The 20,248-nt window shown below is 41.2% G+C and overlaps 1 protein-coding gene across 1 annotated transcript; it reads left to right on the forward strand.

Moving 5' to 3' along the window:
* The first annotated feature begins 451 nt into the window (after nucleotides 1–451).
* On the forward strand, nucleotides 452–15,873 carry wdr43 (WD repeat domain 43). Its single transcript, XM_051393736.1, has 18 exons — nucleotides 452–693; nucleotides 1,576–1,710; nucleotides 2,001–2,122; nucleotides 5,419–5,539; nucleotides 6,115–6,233; nucleotides 6,352–6,454; nucleotides 6,766–6,830; nucleotides 7,372–7,531; nucleotides 8,135–8,221; nucleotides 8,378–8,503; nucleotides 8,921–9,070; nucleotides 9,336–9,422; nucleotides 9,929–9,960; nucleotides 10,147–10,210; nucleotides 10,889–11,002; nucleotides 12,302–12,371; nucleotides 14,749–14,807; nucleotides 14,987–15,873. Exons 1-18 carry the CDS (start codon nucleotides 487–489, stop codon nucleotides 15,125–15,127), a joined length of 1,962 nt encoding a protein of 653 aa, XP_051249696.1. The 5' UTR covers nucleotides 452–486; the 3' UTR covers nucleotides 15,128–15,873.
* Nucleotides 15,874–20,248: the final 4,375 nt, after the last annotated feature.

Genomic DNA, 20,248 nt, shown 5'->3' on the forward strand with positions numbered 1-20,248 from the left:
CGTAATTATATTTTGGAATCCACATTTACAACCCAGTGGGAGTGTTGGAGAGACAACCACCTATTAAGGTTACTTGTGTTATTTATTTGTAGCTGTAAAACAAATGGGAATACTTGAGCTGCGGTGTCGGTTGTTTTGGCAGTTTTGCTGTTGCTTTTCGAGTGAAAGCACAAATGAGCATCGACCAGTTGTAAAGTGGGATATTTCCAGCTGCTACTGTTGCAGCTGTTTCCCTATCAACGTCGTTCGGTGACGCTCTCAATCAGAAGGCAGTAATGCAAAGTTAAAAAAAGATGCCAACTGTCGTAAAACCTCAAAAAAATCGCTGTTAACGAGGAGCCTTGAAGGCACCATGAATCAAGCGAGTTGTTGTCTGGTAGCAGCCAATGGGAGGGCGGTGCTCCTGACGTGCTAACGCGCATGTCCTCAGAGGGGCACACGTGGTTTGTGTAAACCACGCACGCAGACTCAAGCAGTGCTTCAGAAATGGCGGCCGATAGTGGCAGCTCTTCGCTGCAGCTACCCTGCGTTTTTTCACCCAAATCACGACAGTACTTAGCATTGTGTGCCCAAGATGGCAGACTTCGCATTTGGAACACAGATAGTAAAACACTTCATCAAGAATATGTGCCTTCAGCCCATTTGAGTGCCACTTGTATCTGCATAGCCTGGGGACCATGCCGGATAGTCAAGGTACGTAAGGCTGCTGTGGAATTCCCTGCTGTTAGCACTGTAGCTAGCGAGGCCTTAGCAGGTCTGCCTGTGATAGAGTTTCCTATTGAAGTGCACATAGTTAAACAAGAAAATTGTCGCTTTTCTCAAAGAAAATACCTTAGAATACTTGAAAACCCAGTTTTGTGTTAATTCAGACGCTTTCCTCTATCTCACAGAGACTTCATTAACAGGGTAGCCACCTTAGCCGTTAGCTAGCTTTCAGCAGCTGCGCAGGACGCACATGTTAGTCCCACATGGTAGTCTAGAAAACATGGACAATGTCTACATTTTGTATTTCAGGGTGAACTAACTCTAAAGAATAGGTGAAGGAGCTCCAGTATTCCGACCAGTTGTTTCCCACTGTGTTTAGACCGTCAGTACTGCAAATAAAGTCGTTATTTAAGTTAGCACTAGCACATCAAAGCTTCAGAAGCGTGTGCCACCATGACACTTCCAGAAAGAGAGATTCAGAAAGTTTGAACCGTTTTATTAACAGTTCACCACAAGTCAGAGTGTTTAGTTTGACACAAATTTAAACGCTGAATCTTTATTAAGCTTTTTAAAACAGTTTGGAACGTGTATATTGGGAATATATTTTCCACAAATGCAAATGGTGTCTGCTTACTTTACCAACCATTAGGTTGTTCAGCAAGCTAACTTTACACAATCGATGATTAGTAGTCAAAGACAGCATTTGTTTCTATCTGCTGTCAGTATGTTGGTGTAGAATGTCAAAGCAGGTAGTGGTAATGGACTCAACATGAGTGAAGGTACAGTCTCCCATATAGTGAACTGAGCCGGTCTCATACACTGTCATTATTGGTCAATTTGACTCAGTATTAAAAATGTGCTGTGTTTCAGGAGGGACCTCAGAGGAAGAAGAGGAAATCGGAGGCAGGGCAGGTGGAGGAGAAGGCAGACCTGTTGGCAATGGGCACGGCGGCGGGTAGCGTGCTTATCTACAGTACAGCAAAGGGAGCCCTGCACTGTACCCTGGTGAGTCTGAGATTCAACACACTGTGGACATCCGGCTTGTATACCATATCCTATAGAGGAGAGATCAAATGTAAGATGCTAAGAGTGCCTTTTTTTTCATACTGTGAAAGTTACTTCATACTATTCCCTAAATGATGCCTTGGCGTGTGGAGAACAGGAAATGAATTTTTCTATGAATAAAGATACTGTGACAGTAAAACATATTAAATGTTAGTATTGCTTTAGCATTCAGTTTTTAATATCAGGATAATTGGTTTACCACTGATAACTATGTTTTCTGTCTCTGCCAGGATGGAGGCCATAGTGGGGGAGTAAATTGTGTTCAGTGGCACCCTGAAGACACTTTATTGTACAGCGGCTCAGATGATACAAACATTGTAGAGTGGGACCTGCAGACGGGCAAGGCGAGGAGGTCAGTATCTAGTTTGTTAGTAGAAATACAATATGTTATTAAAAAATTAATATGGGAAAGAATGTGTCCAGAACTGACCAAACCAAAACACATTTTCTATATTGAGTCATGTTATTGTTATTATTATTATTATTATTATTATTATTATTTAAAATCCAAATGTAATGCTATAAAGAGAAATATCTCGAATGAAGCAGGAGCTGCAGTCTGTAGTAGAACCAGGTGAAATAGGAAAGAAAATGGGTCTGTTTTTAGTTTATCACACTTTAAACCACTGAACTTGTTTTCTATTTAATCCGTCTCAGACTGTCATGATATGTTCTTGAAAGAATATTGTTTCCACGAATACATATCTTATGCCCCTTTTGCACTTTATTGTGATTTACTCTATAGCGGGGGCTCTCCTCTGTTGGTCCTGCTTAAACTGCTAAAACACACACACATGGTTGTGCACTTGTGTTACAGACTGTGCCTTTTCAATCTCAAATGATCTTTGACATGTACAGATACAGGCTTGCAGAGAGCATAGCAACCAGACAGCATCTAAGTTTCATCTCGGCTGTTATTACAGATAGCTGGATGATGCCTTATGAAGCTTTGGGTCTTTGTTTCTACTTGTGCCAAAAGAGATTCTAAGATTCTGGGCTATGTATCTGTGCAATAGAAGGCTAAGAAGCCTGCGTGTTATTAAATCTGTAACACCTTGTGTTCTAGTGTTGCATTAAATGTAAATGTAAATGTTATTGTACGCTGTTAGTTAAATAATTAATAAATGCATGCTTCATAAAGCCTAAATATAGAAAATTTCTGCTGACATGAAATATGACTGTACTTTTTTGTTGCAGTTTAGGCCCAGTGTCACTGTGGGCTCTTAAGTCTTAACATTATGATTGATATTTATGCAACATTATACAATGAAATGCAACATTAATTAAATCAAATAATTACTTTTATTCCATTATTTGGTATAAGTGGACATGTTTGCATACTTAAGATTTTCTAGTGTTTATCACAATTTCTTAATTGTTTCACTAATATGCCGATCACATTATGCTGCCATACTTTCAAAACTGTCAAACCCAACCAAACACTTTGAGGCAGCAGTAATGTTTGAAGCCTGTGACGTCAACAGTAGGGCTGCACGATATGGTGAAAACATCATATTGCCATAATTTTGACAGATACTGTGATTCATGATTATGTGGGAATAAAATATCTTTGCATAAATGGAATTTTCACCCCAAAAAAAGATTAACATAATGTAAAATGTTTTCTTAAATCTCGAGAATAAGATTTGTAGCAGCATCTCTGAAGAACTACAGTACTTCAGTATAATGCTGTTTTGTCACACATTTTACCTTTATCTAAACAGTACAGCTCCTGTGATTTGCTTTTCACACTTGGCCATATTGCGATTTTGAAAAGATTTCAATTCAATATCCAGCCCTAGTCGTAAGTCACGTTGTATTTGTTTCACACAAAATCTGATTTTACAGAAGTGAAGCAGGCTTCAGTATTATCTGCCCGTCTTAACCTGTTGTAGAATCCGTTACGGTTGTCATTGTAACCGGTGAAAACAATCACCAGTGGCACCTAAAAATGACCACTGTCAAATATTGTCACCTGTACATGTGCATTTGTCATGATTACACTACTTATTATGAAAAACAAGTGAGTCTGCAACTTTGCTAGCACAGAAATAGTTTTTCCCCCCGACATTGCCACATGCTGATCTAAATGATTGACAAACCAATCACGTCGTATGTTATACTGTAGTCACCTGACGAGCTTAATCACACTGATCCTAATGCGTCTTCTGATCCATGTAGTTACTAGATGATGGTATTTGCTCACTCCTTAAATATGTGGTCTTAGTTGCTCTTTGTGTAATAACATATGACACTAGTGGAAATCCTTATTTTCCTTATTTTAGGCAAGAACTGAACTTCTCCACCAATCACATATATCTGTGTATGGTATCTGTGGAGAGAGCAATGTCAGCATGGAGCTAATGTCACAGAAAATTTAAGAACAGAACTTGGGTGACCATATTCATCCCAATCACATTCCAATAGCCAGGACCAAAGCATCTCTGCTAACTTAAATCACTGGTTCTATATGATGGTTGTGGGAAATAGCCATGTCAGATTGGCTGTCCTTTAAGATCATATGAAGTAACTGAATCTGATTTAATTGTTAAACCAACCTGAAACTGTCTCTTACCAAACCTGTATTAGTGAAGCATGGTAGACAGTGTTATGGTCCCTCTAATGGACTCTTTTACTCTTTTTGCACCTTGACTACTTGTAAAAGTATTGATTCTAAAAAGACAACAATTCCAATCTTATAAGTAAATCTAACAAAGGTGAGTTGTAGTTCAGTGTAAAGAAAAGTTGTTTAAAGTCCTATGTGAGGTACGGGAGGTATACTTCTGTAAGGGGCAGTAGATGAAAATCTACCAGGAGAGGAACAGGCTGGCTGTGAGAAACCTTTTATGCAGTCAGTTCTGCAGAATGGAGGGCCATAAGTTGTGGATTGAGTTCATCCTTACACGAAGGGGTATCTGCTTTGATAAAGCAAAGGATGTCCTATTATGGCTATGAGTAACTGTTGCAGCCTTCAAATGGCATATGTTATTGCTTTACTCTTATTGTCTCTGCTTCTCCTCACACAGAAAAGACAGTTTAAAAGAGCCTAATGTGGATGCAACCTAATGCTTCTAATAGCCGGCTCTACCACATAAGTCAGGACCTGGCACCTCGCTCACAAGCACTAAAATACATCAACAAGCCATATCACTGAAGGTTCTAGAATAATGCATTTAGTATCACTGTATTTCATCATAAACACCCTTTCTCCAGTGACTGATTCAGTAGCGGCACAGTCGGTGGGTACAATCATGGGCAGTAATGTCTCCATGAATCCTCACTTGATGCTCACTAAAGCCCATTTGTGGTCCACAAAATGGTTTGGAGAGTGGTGTGAGTGTCTGGACTTTTTGTACTGCTATCAAGTCGAGTACAATAGTAAATAGTTTGCTGTTGAATGTAGCTGTAAAGTTTCAGGCTCTTCACTTAAATATAAAAAAAAATTTGATTGAAAACATAATACAGGAAGTGGTATTTGGATCTGACAATGGAGAACAAAACAAGTCTGTTGGATGCTCTTCATCTGGTTTAGTAATGTGAACAAGAGAGGAAATAGAATCCCATAAAAAAAGTTAGAAGATAAACCTTCACCAAAATACATAAAGGCACTTTGTCACTTTGGCACATTGTCTCTTTGTTTGTGCACAGTAAGTGGAAGGCGGACCGTGCAGCAGTGACCAGTCTGTGTGTGAGCCCTGATGGCAAACTCCTGCTTTCAGCTGGTCAGATTATTAAGATGTGGGACTTGGACACCAAGGAGGTTTACAGGGTGAGTATGTTGTCTATGCAGCTGATTTCTATTCATATTTGTCCATTTATTCAGGGTGTACAGGGTCTTAAAAATATCTTAAAAATTAATTGGATTAATGACATTAACATTAATTGTATGAAGTTCCTTTTTTAAATGTGTTTTTGGGAAAAAACTTTCTGATCATGCTATAACAATACACAATGAAACCAACAAGAGACCAATACTGATTTTCCTTTATATCTTTCGTACCTTTTTTGCCAGTTTGGAGGTAAATTACACTCATAATGCTCATAGAAAGTCTTAAATTTCACCAGTTGAAACCTGCAGAAACCCTGTTTATGAGATCAAGGATAACTATTATGGGTTTCCATGTAAATATACTTGAAGCCACACTCTTAAGGGAAAAATTTGTCACAAAATAAATGAGTCCTACTAGTTATTCAAAGTAGCAGTGACTAATCATGCCTACACGTTTCAGTCATTCAGGCCTTTCAGAAAAAGAATTACTCTTCTAAAACAGTCAAACATTGGGCCTGGTTTTTCAAGCAGAATATCCTCAACTGTCCTGCTGATGGTCATTTTTCTCTCTGCAGAAGTTCACAGGCCACTCCACGGCTGTGACGACCCTGCGCTTTGCCACCACGCGACCCCCCGACAGCAATGGTCTCTATTTCCTGTCTGGTGCTGCACACGATCGGCTTCTCAGTGTTTGGTGAGTGCACACGTAACAGCCAGAGCTCATTCCACCTCCTTTAAGATGTTCTGCTGTTGTTTGGCTTTTATTGCCGAGCTTATTTTCATGCAGCTGACATGAAGTTATCTCACTGTAGGCAAGTACGAGAGGACGGAAAGGACAAGAACTCAGTGGTTTCCTTCACACTGACGGACGAGCCACAACACATTGACCTCGTCACGTCCAACAGCAAGGAAGAGGTCAGAGTGGAGCAATGTCTATTACTGCAATGATGCATTGATTTGTACTGAACTGTATGTTAAGCTCTATGAATCGAATAACTGTTAATCAAATCTGTTACAATGTGGTAAAATGATGGTTAATAGTAACTCTGACCTAAGAATATGGGTGCAGCTATTGAAATGGCCGCTGTGAATGTGCATCCATGTTTATTTGGGATTTGAAGGTGCTTTAATGTGGTGTAATTATGTTGGAGCTCCACAGACTTCATGTTTACAATACCTATTTACCATATGCAAATGTTTGTTTGTGGTGTTTTTGTTTTTCACAGGCGTTGAGGCTGGCAGTGGTGTGTAAAGATGGGCAGCTGCATCTCTTTGAGCACTTTTTAAATGGGTAAGGCCTTAAAACACTACATACTGTACTAGACAACATATGGCAGTGAAAGATAACTATATGAAACACTTGAGCACTTAGTAAAAGCAACTACTTTGTTTTGTATCAGACAGTTTGTATTCCAATTTTAAGTTTTGATTTGTTCTCTCCTCAGTGTCCATCACTAAAACAAAACTTTTCATTCAAATTTAGTCAGTCGGCAGCGTCACAGCTGAAAGGGTGGGCGCTCTTCTCTGACAGCCCTACTCTGAACTGCACTATTAAGACAGCTGTATTTTCAGATGCAGAGCAAATCCATGAATTCTGAAAGTAATTTTAATATTTGTTCATTCATATTTGAATTTGGTATTTGCGCCCCCTAATGGCTGATGGAGGACATTGCATTGCCAGCAGCAGACACTATAAGAAATATTCACCCCTCGTTCTCTGCAGGAATTCAAAATTTAGATTTTCTGGATTGTTGAATAATAAATCTCATCTAACACATTTCATTCACTGTTCTATACTTGCTGTGCTCATGGCCTGTCATCTGTCCCCACAGGCCCTGTAAGAAGCCCTTGTCACCTTCGTGTACGGTGCAGATGTCCGACACAAAGGACTCCCCAGTGCCCATCCCACTGCTGGCTGCTGCCCTCGGAGTTGATACACGGACTGTGATGCTGGCCTACGGCAACCACCTACAGCCGGTCATGGAGAAAGTGGTAAGTGTTTCACTACTAGGGTTACAACACCATGACGTTTTGCTTGGACAGCCATGCTTTGTACAGCTGATACGATAGAGCAGCTTCTCCATATTTTCTTTACAGAGATGGTCTATGTTCTTGCACTGTATAAGCAACAGGACATAACAATCCCATTTCCAGGAAGTCTTGGTTGTTTCTGACTTGTATTCCACATGTTGGATAATGGGCCTTCATGTTATTGGATCACTACAGTCCCAAACGAACTGTTCTCATTGGGTTATTATGTTTTTGTTCTATTTATTTGACCAAAATTGACTTTTAGTGAGAAGCAAGATTCATGGTTAAGGTTTGATTGACAATTTGGGTGCACGGCTACTAAATGAATCACATAGAAAATAGTGCTGTGATTAAGTACAGTAATACTAAATGCTTGACAGCACGTAGTATTATGGGAGTTTTTTTCACTTGTGTTCAGGTTTTATTCTAAATAGAATACATTCCTAATTCTTGATTGGTGTATTGTTACATATAAGCTGTTTACCAGCTTTGTTAGCATCAGAGGAAGAATTGAAAAACCTGTGTTGATCATACTCTTGATCTACTTTCCACCCATGTGTACAGGAGATCAACACAGCAGAGAGACACATCTGTTTGACCCGGGATGTTCAGACCAGCTTGTCCCTTTCCATGGAAACCGCTGTTTCCAAGGTAACAATCAAGTTTTACCTTTTTTCATACGAGTCAAGAATACTAGTGTATCTCTGGCAGGTTGTCTGTATAGAACCTTATTTGCCAATGTGTCCACTGTAGCTATTTTCAAACTGTGACTGAAGATGATAATCTGAGATCTGTTTCCCGTTCCAGGTGAAAACTCCAATTGTCAACACCAAGAGCAGAGTGTTGGTCCCAGGGCTCCCTGGTCATCAAGCCCCAGTCAAGGGAGCCTCACAGGGATCAGAGAAGAGGAAAAAAGACACAGACACCAAAGAGGTGGGTTCAATGTCATTGACAAGAAGTGGCTCACTTTCTCATTCTGCTGGCTTTTTGGTACAGTCCAAACAACTTGAGGAGCCAGAACTGTTTGCACCACGGTGTTGTTACTAATCACACCCCATTAATAAAAAGACAGATATAAGGAGGACACCGTTTTAACTGTAAGAGCAGTGTGTTTGCTGACAGTATACGGTGTCTGCATCAGTTCCCTCTTTTTATATTGCAGTAGTTGGACACATCATTCATTTACTTAATTGCCAGACAAAGTGTAATATTGCCACTTGGCTTTTCTTGCTTTCATACAGGCTTTATGTGATGTGGTATTAAACCTGGGTAAATTGGATGGATAAATTTGGTGTGTGAACAGATGTCAGCCATTTCCAGTTGACCGAAAACATCTCTGTTCTCTTGTAGATGTCGATAGCGGAGCGACTAGGTGAAATTGATCTGTCTTCAGTCTCCATCGAGAAGGGAGCCCCTAAAGGGACAGCCTCTTTGCAGACGGACAATTTTGCAGTGCTGCTGGTGCAGGGCCTGGAGAGCAGCGATGCAAGCATCCTAAATGTAAGTGTTCTTCTCAGAGTCTGTGCTCTGAAATAAAACATTCAGTGCAGTTTGATGAAAAACCAAAGTGAATTTCCCAAGTTTGTTTTACTACCAGTAAATTGTTTTGGGTTGAAGATTTTAACTCTAACTGTAAAATTCTTTCATAAGATCCTACTTTTAGTTTTTAGAGTTAAGCGATTTGACATGCTGATTTACTGTAGTTGTAAACATAAACCCCTACTTGAAATTTGTCGCAGCAATCAACTTTTTTTTCCCTCTACAGAAAGTTTTTCAGACCCGTAAAGAGATGGTGATAAAGAAAACAGTGGCTCGGTTACCCCTTCCTGCTGTTTTACCTTTGGTGGAAGAGGTGAGCATCAGTTTTATATGCATTGTGCAAACCACTCCATGTTCCTGTGGCGTGTCAATAGTTTTTTATGTTTATCGTTGAGACGCCAGTTTACTGTTACTAGAGTCTACCAGATCTTCTGTCACACTATCAGGATTTCTAAGTGAAGTAGAGCTGCGACGATAAGTTGATTAATCAATATGATTTTTCTTGCAATAATGGCTGAAAAAGTTTCAGCCTCTCAGATGTGGAGCCTTCCTGCTGTTCTGTTTTAACATTGTATTAAATGGAATGTCTTTGGGTTTTTAAATGACAAAACAGGACATCTAAAGACCTCATGTTGGACTTTGAGGAACTGGGATGGCTGTTTTTCACTATTTTGACACTTTACAGACCAAACAATGAATCGATTAATTTAGAAATTATTGGGCACATGAAAATAATTGTTAGTTGCAACCCTAAAGTGAAATTGTAGTATTAACTTGTTGCTGCAGTTTGTAATCGGTGCTTCATCTCTCTTTCTGTAGATCACAAAGAGACTCCAAGGGCATCCTTTTACGTAAGTTGAAGCTTGGCAGATCAACTCTAATCATTTAATTGGCTTATTGGCTGTTTGTACACATCAGACATCAGTAACTAATGGTGCTGCTTTCTGCTTTCCATTAAAAACCCTATCATGTGGATATTTACAGTCAGGCATTTGTGGTTCCCACTTGACAGCATATCCATTTGTTCCTTCCTACAGGGCAGTTTTAATGGTACGGTGGCTCAAGGCTGTACTCATGCACCACACATCATACCTGGCATCGGTGAGTTCACTTTACCAACATCACATTCTGTCTTTACTGCTGACTAAAAGCCACCCGATCGTTGATGCTTGTTTGACTATTACCCCATAGCGCCTTCTGTACAGACGCACACTTTAAGCTCTATATGATTCCCCTCCGCAAAACAAGCATATAAACCCACACAACACAATGCATACCACGTCCCTTTGACGACATTCACCTTTAATCTTTAGATCTACAGTCATTACCTCCATCACACAGCACAGATTATGTGACTGTCCCCAACCGTTTGGCAATATGTGACCGAAATATCATAGCCAGCAGCTGAACACCTTTTACTGTGCACTATGACGCTTAGAAGAGGAAACCTTTTGAAAAGCCTTTATCATAGTACTGTCAGATGGCTAACCTTTAGATCTTCAAATTACACATCCCCTGACCTGTAAGGTTATACAGGCAAAGCATTTGCTCTTCAAACTGAACCCAGGACATTTCCACTCAACCTACTATAAGGTATTGTCCACAATTTTAATGTGAGGTAAGGTCTCCTGGCTACCCTTTTGTGTACATCAATATGAAAGCAATAGTTAATGAGGGAGACGAGACCTTGGCCGAGGTCTGCTCATCGATTGCGGTCTTGTTTGTTTTCTGCTGCTCACATGTTTTTATCTTTAACGGATCCGTCTGTGTATCCAACAGCTGCCAGACCTGGTTACCCAGTTAGGAGTCCTTTATCACATGATTGAGAGCAGAGTGAAGATGTTCCACAAGCTAACAAAGCTGCATGGGAAACTGTATCTCCTAATGACACAGGTAGGTGTCCTCATGTACAGAAATGAGCCCTCTCTTTGCCTTTTAAGTGTTTTTAAATGTCTGGACTGTGACGTAAGTATGAATTGGGTAGTAGGGGTTGCTTAGATCCACTGCCTAATGTTTTAGTGCCCATAGTGCAAAATGTCCCCTCAGCTCACTGTTTGAAACTCGACTGTGAACTAGTTCTAAAACATCAGCTGTTTGCTGAGAGGAAGGTTGCATCTAGACACTTAATTAAGGACTGTCAGTAGAGAGTGGTGTATAGGGGAATTGTATCAGATCTTTGCAAGATTGTGATAAAGGTTTATGCATTTCCCAAGTGTAGTATACATTCACTAGTGCACTACAGCTTCAACTACTCACTGCACTGCACTGTTTTCATTTTTGAGTTTAGACTTGTGTTTTTACAACCCAGTCGTCAGGCACATCTGTCCTACAGAGAAATTGTGACCTTGTGGAGAAGGTTCCTTCCACATTGTCTTGAATGGAGTGATCTGTTCTTGTTTCCTCCTAATAGATTCTAGCTATGTCCCCGACATCAACGTCACAATCAATTCAGACAAAGATGCATCTGCAGACTTTACAAGGACGATTATCTGCTCCCAAAATTTAAAGTTGACAGCTTCTGACCTTGTGGGGAACGTAGTCAGTGAGCAATCTGCGTGTGAACAGAAGTACTTCCTTGTAGGATCATTGGCTGTGTGCTTGACGTCATCCACAGCAAATCGACACAGATGTACATTGTCCCAGTGCAATTTCAGAATCATCTACCTGCTGCGTGAATATGATGCGTCATTCTGAAGACAAATGTTGAAAATTGCCATCTATTTGCCCAAATGAAGTCCCACGTCGGGGGGCCTCTCTGGCAGGGATATGACTTCACAGGATCTTTATTCATCCTTCTTTCACAAAGAATGCACATCAGGGTTTTTGCTCCATTTCAGCTGTTATACACCTAATTCAGGTAATGTGTCATGAAAATGTACCCCACCTAATTAGATCAGGTGTGCAGCAACAGGACTGAAGAGAACCTGTGGGCCTTGAGGACTGGGTTGACGAATAAACACGTAGACAGTTTTATCCTTCTGCCAAAAACTTCAGTGGTACAAGTGCAACATTCTGTGCCTTTTTGAGATTTCAAAGTGAGGTGGTTTTGAGGGACTAAACTGACTTCAGTCCTTGTCCACTCGTGTATTAAATCTTCTGCAAATAAAAACAGGAAAGAACCGGAGAATAGACGTCCAGTGAAGGATTTGTGCAGACAATGATCCTAATACCCATCTTCCCTTTTACCACTAGGTGGCGACAAGTGACAGCAGCAACAAAGTTACAGATGTTGACCACACCGCTAAGCTGGTGTATGAAGAGGGTGAGTGTTTATTCTTCTTGTAGTGTCCTCATTTATGTTCAGTCTAACTGATCTTCTGTTTCTTAGCCTGTCCGTGTCTTTAACTGTCTTCCATGGTGGCATCACAATTTCTTTAGCCCTTAAATTCTCATGTGGAATCTGTCCATCTGGTGAGCAGTGTGAGTGGCAGCTGACAGAAATAAAATGATCTAATTTCATTCTTGACGTAGCAGATGTACATTACAGATGATTGGCTGGGGTGACTCTTTATGCCCGCTGCAGTGCAACAGGTCACACTGCTAGGGCAGGGATCTCGACATCAGACCTCTGTTTTCATTGATTTGACTGGCATTCATTATCTTGTCAATTCACCGTAAGTCTTTCGGGACTGTTCATACAGACTGCACACGATTGGTTAAGATTTATGAAGGTAGTGTTGCCCATCATGCAGCCACTCTTGGCGATGCACCGCACGCAAACATGACTCCTGTTGCCTGGCAACCTGACCGGCAGCGTTCAGATCCTCCCTTTTGAGCAGAACAACAAGGCCCTGCTCTGTTCACTCTCATTTCTCATTACCGTACTGTATAAAACGCTTTATTGAACCACATAGAAAATTGGCTTTCATGAAATAATTAAGCTGCGCTTTGAGATCCAATACCCGTCAGTGGTCCAGGATGTGAAGGTTCAATTAAAAAGAAAGTTTGTGAAGGGAGCTGATGAACAGGAGGTTGTTACAGTCTGGTGTGGGTACTGCTCTACACTGGGCTTATTATGGGTCCAACATGGGAACCTGACAGTTTACTTCAGGGTTGTGTCAGACTAGTAAGTGAATCATAGCGTAGTCAGGCTGTGTGCAGCATGTACAGTTAGAATGGATGTGATTAATTGCAAACAGCTGTTGTGGTCTAGATTTGTTCTGGCTGTTGCATGTATGGTTAACATGAATTATATATTAATTAACCATTTGGTAGCATGAGCTATGATTAGAGTAGATGCAGAACTGATGCCAATTCAATAGATGGACTTCACGTGTTGACCGATCCAATACAACTGCCTAAAACATATTATATAACCGCAGCATGCTGCTAACACTACTCTGATCAGTTTCAATTGTTGTATGCCTGGCTCAGGCTAACCCTTTGTAAAACGTGAACAAATTTATACAGACAATGAATGCCATCAAAATTTTATTGTGTAGTTTGACAGTCCAAAGTCCAATTTCTGACATTTAGGTCAAAAATCAACTCCTCTTCGCCACTCTAGAAAATAGGTTGCCAGTGCAGCACAGTGCACATGACCTGCCTCTGCCGCTGATTGGCTTCATTGGTGTGGGTTGGTTAGGTTTAGGCATGATGACTGAGATTGGTTAGGGGAAAAAATGGCAAACAGAACTTTGTTGGGAAGTAGCAGTTTTCCTGTTTCAGGGCTAATATTACGTTTAATTAATGAGACTTGCATACTCATCGATACCCAATCCTTTTCAGAGGTACCTGTGTGACAGGCATTACCTATACCGGTATCAGTATCTGAACAGCCCTAGAGGATGTCTGTGAAAACACAGGATTAGATGTAGTCCTTTAGGCCTGGGATTTAGGGGTGATGCAGATAATGGGGCAGCCAGTTAGAAAATTGTACACCGTGTCCTGGTGTTATATAAAAGTTGCTTTGCTTCACAACACTCTTAAAAACAGTTGGCCCCTGACTCCAAATGATTACAACCATTGAATTGATGGGTACATGTTATAATAATGGTAATGGCCTCAGAAGTTGACCTGTTTCACCCTCTTCTTTTGTATTCCTGCCACTTCTCTTTTCAGTGGAAATGTGCGCAAACCTATCATGTATTGTTGGTAAAATGGCCTTTTAATGTCAATTAGCCTACATCCTGACCATAGTGTCCACTCTTCTGAGGCCGTTTGGATTACCAAAACATTACATCATGTTCCACTTTACAATCTAATTCTTAGTCTTTCTTTGTATAACACCTGCCACATTTCCCTGCTGCACAGCATATAAGCACACTTACAGTTATGAAGTAGTAGAATATTTACTTATGTCTGCATCTGAAGTCAGCCAGTGCCTGTTTGCAGCAGATGGTGCCTGGCTGACCTGATGGGGCAGATAGCCTCAGCAAATCATATTGACATTCCTCCCTTCTGCACCACACAGTCCGTATTGTTGTCATAACCAAGTGGCCCAGCTATGGTATTGAAATGCAAATATCTGCCGTTCTCGCCTGAAATGTATAAACAAGTGAAAGCATGGAGGGCTTGCTCCTTTCTTTTTTCACTTCTCTTCCTGTGCTGGGGGGGGGTGTTATGCCAGCATTGATGGTATGAAAACTGTTTTGCATTAGCAGCTTATGGATTTGTTTTCCTTTGTGTGCCCTTTACAGAATCATCTGAGGAAGACGAGGCGTCTGGTGATGAAGGTCTTCCTGATGACGACTCTGATGTAAGTAGGCCAGTCTGAGCGTTGGACTAGGATCTGTGTAGGAAGTTAGCAGCAGCACTTCAACAGTTGAACAGTAATGTTCTCACTGTAAATTGGTGCATGTTACCAAACTGCAGACACTTCTTAGGCTGTCCATTTCTGAGTTGAGCATTAAGATGTTTATTTTTGGTCTGTGACAGAACTGGGAAGAGGAGGAGGCGATGGAAGAAGAGAAGGAAGAAAAAGCAGACGAGGAAGAGGATGATCCAGAAAGCAGAACAGATTCCAAAGCTAACGGAGAGGAAGACATGGAGCACGGAAACGAGAGCGAAGAGGAATGAGGAGAAATGCCAATCATACATTAAATGGACCTGAAAGAGTTATATATACTTTCATTTTATTTTCATGCCTTTGATTTTATTATCAGAACAAAGTATGGTTTTACAAAATCAAGGGACACATGTTGTTGAAACGTGGGCAGCTTGGCACCCTGCCTCGCCACCACACCGTTCAGCCACAAGGGCGGTGCTGTAACGCCATCCTTTCTCCCCGTCTGAGGAACAGATGCAACATTTTGGGGAGAAAGGTAAAATGAAACTAACAAAGTTCCCCTTTGTGCTGTCAGTTCAGTCTGCATCCCAGCTCTATAGCCTGATGAGTTTGCATTGAAAATGACTGAAAAGATAATATGGTGGTGCTCCAGTTTACCTACACTTCAGTCTGCATTCCAAATTGTATGTCCCTGTAATAAATAGTATTAGAGTATATTCTATGATCAGTTAACAGTAGACGAGACAGCACTCTGTCTGTGATTGGTTTACCCAACTCTGTAGGTCACCTGGAACGCACCTAGTTGTCCAGCGGAGCCCACCGGCGCAAACGCAGTGCATGTGTGGAGTTGGGATGCAGCCCCCCCCCCCGGCTGTATGTTGTACAGAATACTGCTCGATCCAGAAGTGAGCTTGTGACCATACATCATGTCCCCACACAATGTAAATCTGTATGTACAGTGAAGTGTTTGTATGAGCTCTTCCCTCTACAGCTACCCCCCACAAATCCTTGGGATTAAACGAACTCCTGTAAAGTCTCCTGAATGCTGTTTTTTTTTTATAATTTTTTATTTTTTTATTATTTTTATTGTTTCCACATTGGTTGCAGGCCCTCGTTTTAACTTTTTGTGCGTTTAGTTTCTGGCCATGCCCTGATGTCCACTGCCTTGAACCCATAGTCACAGGGGCAACTGAGAAAAAATGTGAAATTTGCTCGAATAGGTGAATAAATGGGTTTTCAAAATGGCTTACTGTGTCTGGTGGGGGGGTTGAGAAGTATACTGTAAGTTATGAGTCTAATAACCAAAGTGACATTTGTTGGAGTCTTGTACATACTGCGAGTGTTCCAGGTAGTTTGTGAGTGGGTGGTATCGGAACAACATCTCTAGCAGGGTTTGTCATTTCATACTGTAGTCTTGATATATATTGTAATGTAGAGAAACTTTATGGAAAACTACTATATTTTATTTATAGTTAAAAAAAAAATAAAAATAAAAAAAAAAAAACCCCCCAACCAAGCAACCCCAACAACCCCCCCCCCCCCCCCCCTCGAGTTCTCTAAGCAATTTCTTTTTATTTATCGTAGCCTGTTAATAACTGAACAATAGTTACTGACAGCAAGCAGTGAAAATACAGCTCTGTGTACAATGGAGTTTGCTGTTTGACTAAGACTATAAAAAATGTGCTAAATGCAATCTTTAAAAACTAGAACTTAAATATACATTAATTCAATTACTTCAGTGAACTGCTTCAAACTGCACAGCACTACAGTGTAGGCTGTTTTTGTTTCATATAATGAACACTGGAAAAATAATTGGAGTTTTAATCCTCCACAATAAGAATTCAATCAATTGTCCTTTTTTAAAATAAAAAAAATCCCACAGACCCCTGCAATGATGCCAGTTGACATGTTATTCAGCACAGGTCAGGGGTAGGCTGGTTCATGGGTGGGGATATGGGGGGATATGGGGAGACTGGGCTGCTGAAGCTGCTTCTGTCGGCCTGGCTCAGTTGAGTTAATACGTACAGGCTGGCAGAGGGTTTGCCTGCGTATATTAAATGTCGGCTAAAAGTGAAGCGAAATGTGAACACAGAGTTCTCTGTTAAGACATTAAGTCGCTAATGTTAGGGGAGCAAAAATCGGTTATTTTCCACCACCCACCGACTACATCCACCTTTGTTGTGAAAAACTAGGTGACACACCGTCAACCTTTCGTTTCTCTCTCCTGTCTTTCTTTTCATTTTTGGAAGCTGGATTTTTCTCTGGGAAGCGGAGACACGCTGTTCCACCAGCAGTCCTTGGAACAGAGCTGGGTAAAGACCTGATGGGTGGTTTGACATTTTTAACTGGAAATTCCGACATTTCCTTCTAGATTTGTCAGTTTTCAATATTTCTAGACCCAAGAAGAAATCTAACAACGCCTTTTAATCATTCAAACATATTTCCTGCTCGAACACGAGACTGGAAGCAGACATTTTGACATGCAGCAGCTCAGGTGCAGTCAGTAACTGTAATTGCTGCCGTCCACTGTATTGTATTGTGCTAGCGGAGACAGCACATGTGGAACTAATAACACTTAAGTCAAACTGCCTGCTGTGAAAATGCTTTGGTGACAGTAAGAACCACTATAGCATACACAGAGATCTGACAGGAAATACAAGTATGTGGGTTCAGTTTAAAAAGATCCATGTTACTTATTGTTAAACAAGTGTATATTATAACATAAAGCAACCAAGCGGTGCAAGTGTTGACTTCACAGATGCAGACGTAGATGAATATTAACAAAAGCTTAATAGATTAACCTTGAAATCACCTTTTTTTGTTGTTGTTATTGGCTTTGTTTTTGCTGTTTGTGTTTGTCGCCCCCAGTGCTCCAGGACCACTTTGTGATTTAGGCTGACAAGCCAGGTGGGACGCTCCGAATGTCCCGCAAAGTGGCTCTCCTGTCTTGGTCATTTTATTGGACGACATCACTCTTGTAAAACGGAGACTGTGGCGTGTCTCAGCAGCACTTCCACTGTGTAGCTCACATCCAGGCTTTCCACACTCTCAGTGCACGCAGGAACAGCTGAGTGAGAGGGTCGGCTATGATGGAGGTGATGGAGCATGAGGTCTTGCTCCTCTGGTGGGTGGGGTGGCGGGGTCCGCAGCTCTGAGAAGGCGAAGAAGTTTTTCCAGTTAATGAAGAGCTCCTCACAAACAGCAGTAGCAAACACAGCAGAGAGCCAGGTCACCGGGTAAATTAAGGAAAGTCTGTTTCATAAAGAAGGTTTAAGTGCAATGCAAGTTACCATGGAAACTAATCTCACCTAATATTTTATTTCCATGCTAAAAAAAAAAAAAAATTACAGCCAGTGTTTGGTTTGTCCGTTCTGGGCTACTGTAGAAACATGGCAGTTCAACATGGCAGACTTCATGGAAGGCGACCAACAGTGTCTGGAGATAAAAAGGCTCATTATTCTTCTATATCCATACATCTATGTATATATAACCAGCAGGGAAATCACTTAAGTCTAGACTTTGCTTAGAGATAAGACCATCGTGATCATAAGCTTTATACAGCTCGCCTCCCTGAGCTGACTTTATGAAACAAGCCTCTGGTCAGCTTCAGCTACATTCCACCTGCATCATCTGTAAACCCTTCCCTGACTTTGTTCAAGCCTGCAGTGACGCACTTTTGAACGTCAGTCATCTAGTTCATCTAGTCACCGTGTCACCATGGGACTTGTCTGTTGTCAGATTTACTGGGTAGTAGACACATTCTCTCTGACCTTGGATTTGCCCTGAGGGTCTGTAAGATGAGGGAGAGCTGTCCAATCTATTGATTAAAGCCCCCAGGGGAGGCATCTTCCTGTCACGCTACTGACACGACTTCCTGGCCCCGTAAGACTGTAAATAATGGAGGGATGTTAGCTCATTACCAGAGCCCGTGGTTGAGCTGTGGTTAGACGAGTTCAGCTGAGGGAAGAGAAAACCATGTCATTTTCCAAATGGGTGCTGATGACTGGTCACCCGGAGCCACCAGTATTGGTGGCTAACCATTCATGAACTGTTATGTAAAATGTCAGCGTTCCACTAAATCTATGATTGTGTGAATGAACATCAGACTTTTTCCACACTGAATAATGCATTTATGAGTGTGCATGAATAATGAATGGCTTGCATAATTGAATGCACAGCTACAATAGTTCAAACTTTTTAACAGTACAACATTTTAGAGCGTGCTGTGTTTTGTCATCCTAGTTTCTCTTACTTTTCACAGGTAGATGGACGGGTGCACTGACACCAGCGCTGGAAACAGAAACTTTCAGCTGCACTGTGTGAGCTGCACTGGAGTCGAGGCTCTTGACACCGTGCTCATGTTATGCAGAAAGTCCATGTAATCAAAGTGGGAAAGCATCAGTCCACCTACAGTGGTGCACCTGGATGAGTTCCGCCCACCCACCCTCTAACAAGGCAACAGATGAGAGGTTAGTCAAACACTTGACTGATGCATTGCACGCAGATATGGAGGGGAAAGTTAGAGAAACTTCTCCAATCAGCCGTAACATTATGAGCATTGTGCATTAAGCATTATGAGCTACAGCCAGTGAGAGCAGACACGGGCAGCCTCTCTCTCTCCAAGACCAGACAGGAAGCAGCGCACCGGGATTTACTTTAGTACCAGCCAAAAAAAGATACTGACACACATAATGGGCCGTGAATAAACTGTGCTGTGAGTTGGTGTTCAAATCGGCGTGAATCTGATCAACCAACCAGGACTTATTTTAGCGAGAAATCTTAATTATTGAAATTGTCCGCCTCTCTTTTCCCACTGAAAGAGCACAGCTCCACCAGAGGCTGAACACACTGAGGCGACAAAATGTAAAGTTTGTACCAAAAAAAATGGAAATGGAAAATTACAGGAAAATATGAAACAAAACTGAACATTCTGAATGGACAAACCTTGTGTGTTTGCTGTTATTGTAAACTATAGATAGACTGTTATCAGACTTGAGCAGAAACATAATAAATGGATTTTATTAGCTGATGTAAAACTTGTAACAAAAGCACAGAAATGATCCCATATTCCCTAAAAGATGCTGGTTTCATTACTTTGGGCCGCACATATTCTGGCCAACTATTGCATCATTAGCTTGTTGCCAACAGATCTTTTAGTGACTCGCTTATTTAATGAGGAGAATTTTGTTTTGGTGCGAAGATGTGTGGCAGACGAGGGCCTCGTATCCTTCACAACAGGACATCGCTCTTATGTAAATGAGATCTTCTGAAATGTTTTCTCTTTTAATAATTTGCCATGTGATCTTACTGGTTGTTGCTGCTGCTGTCTTGTAAGAACATACAGGCCGGGCGCCACTCGGCACAGGACACTTAAATCAATCAATCAAAATTCAGACACACTGCAGCCATGG

This window comes from Dicentrarchus labrax, unplaced genomic scaffold, assembly GCF_905237075.1.
Source record: "Dicentrarchus labrax unplaced genomic scaffold, dlabrax2021, whole genome shotgun sequence".
NCBI lineage: Eukaryota > Metazoa > Chordata > Actinopteri > Moronidae > Dicentrarchus > Dicentrarchus labrax.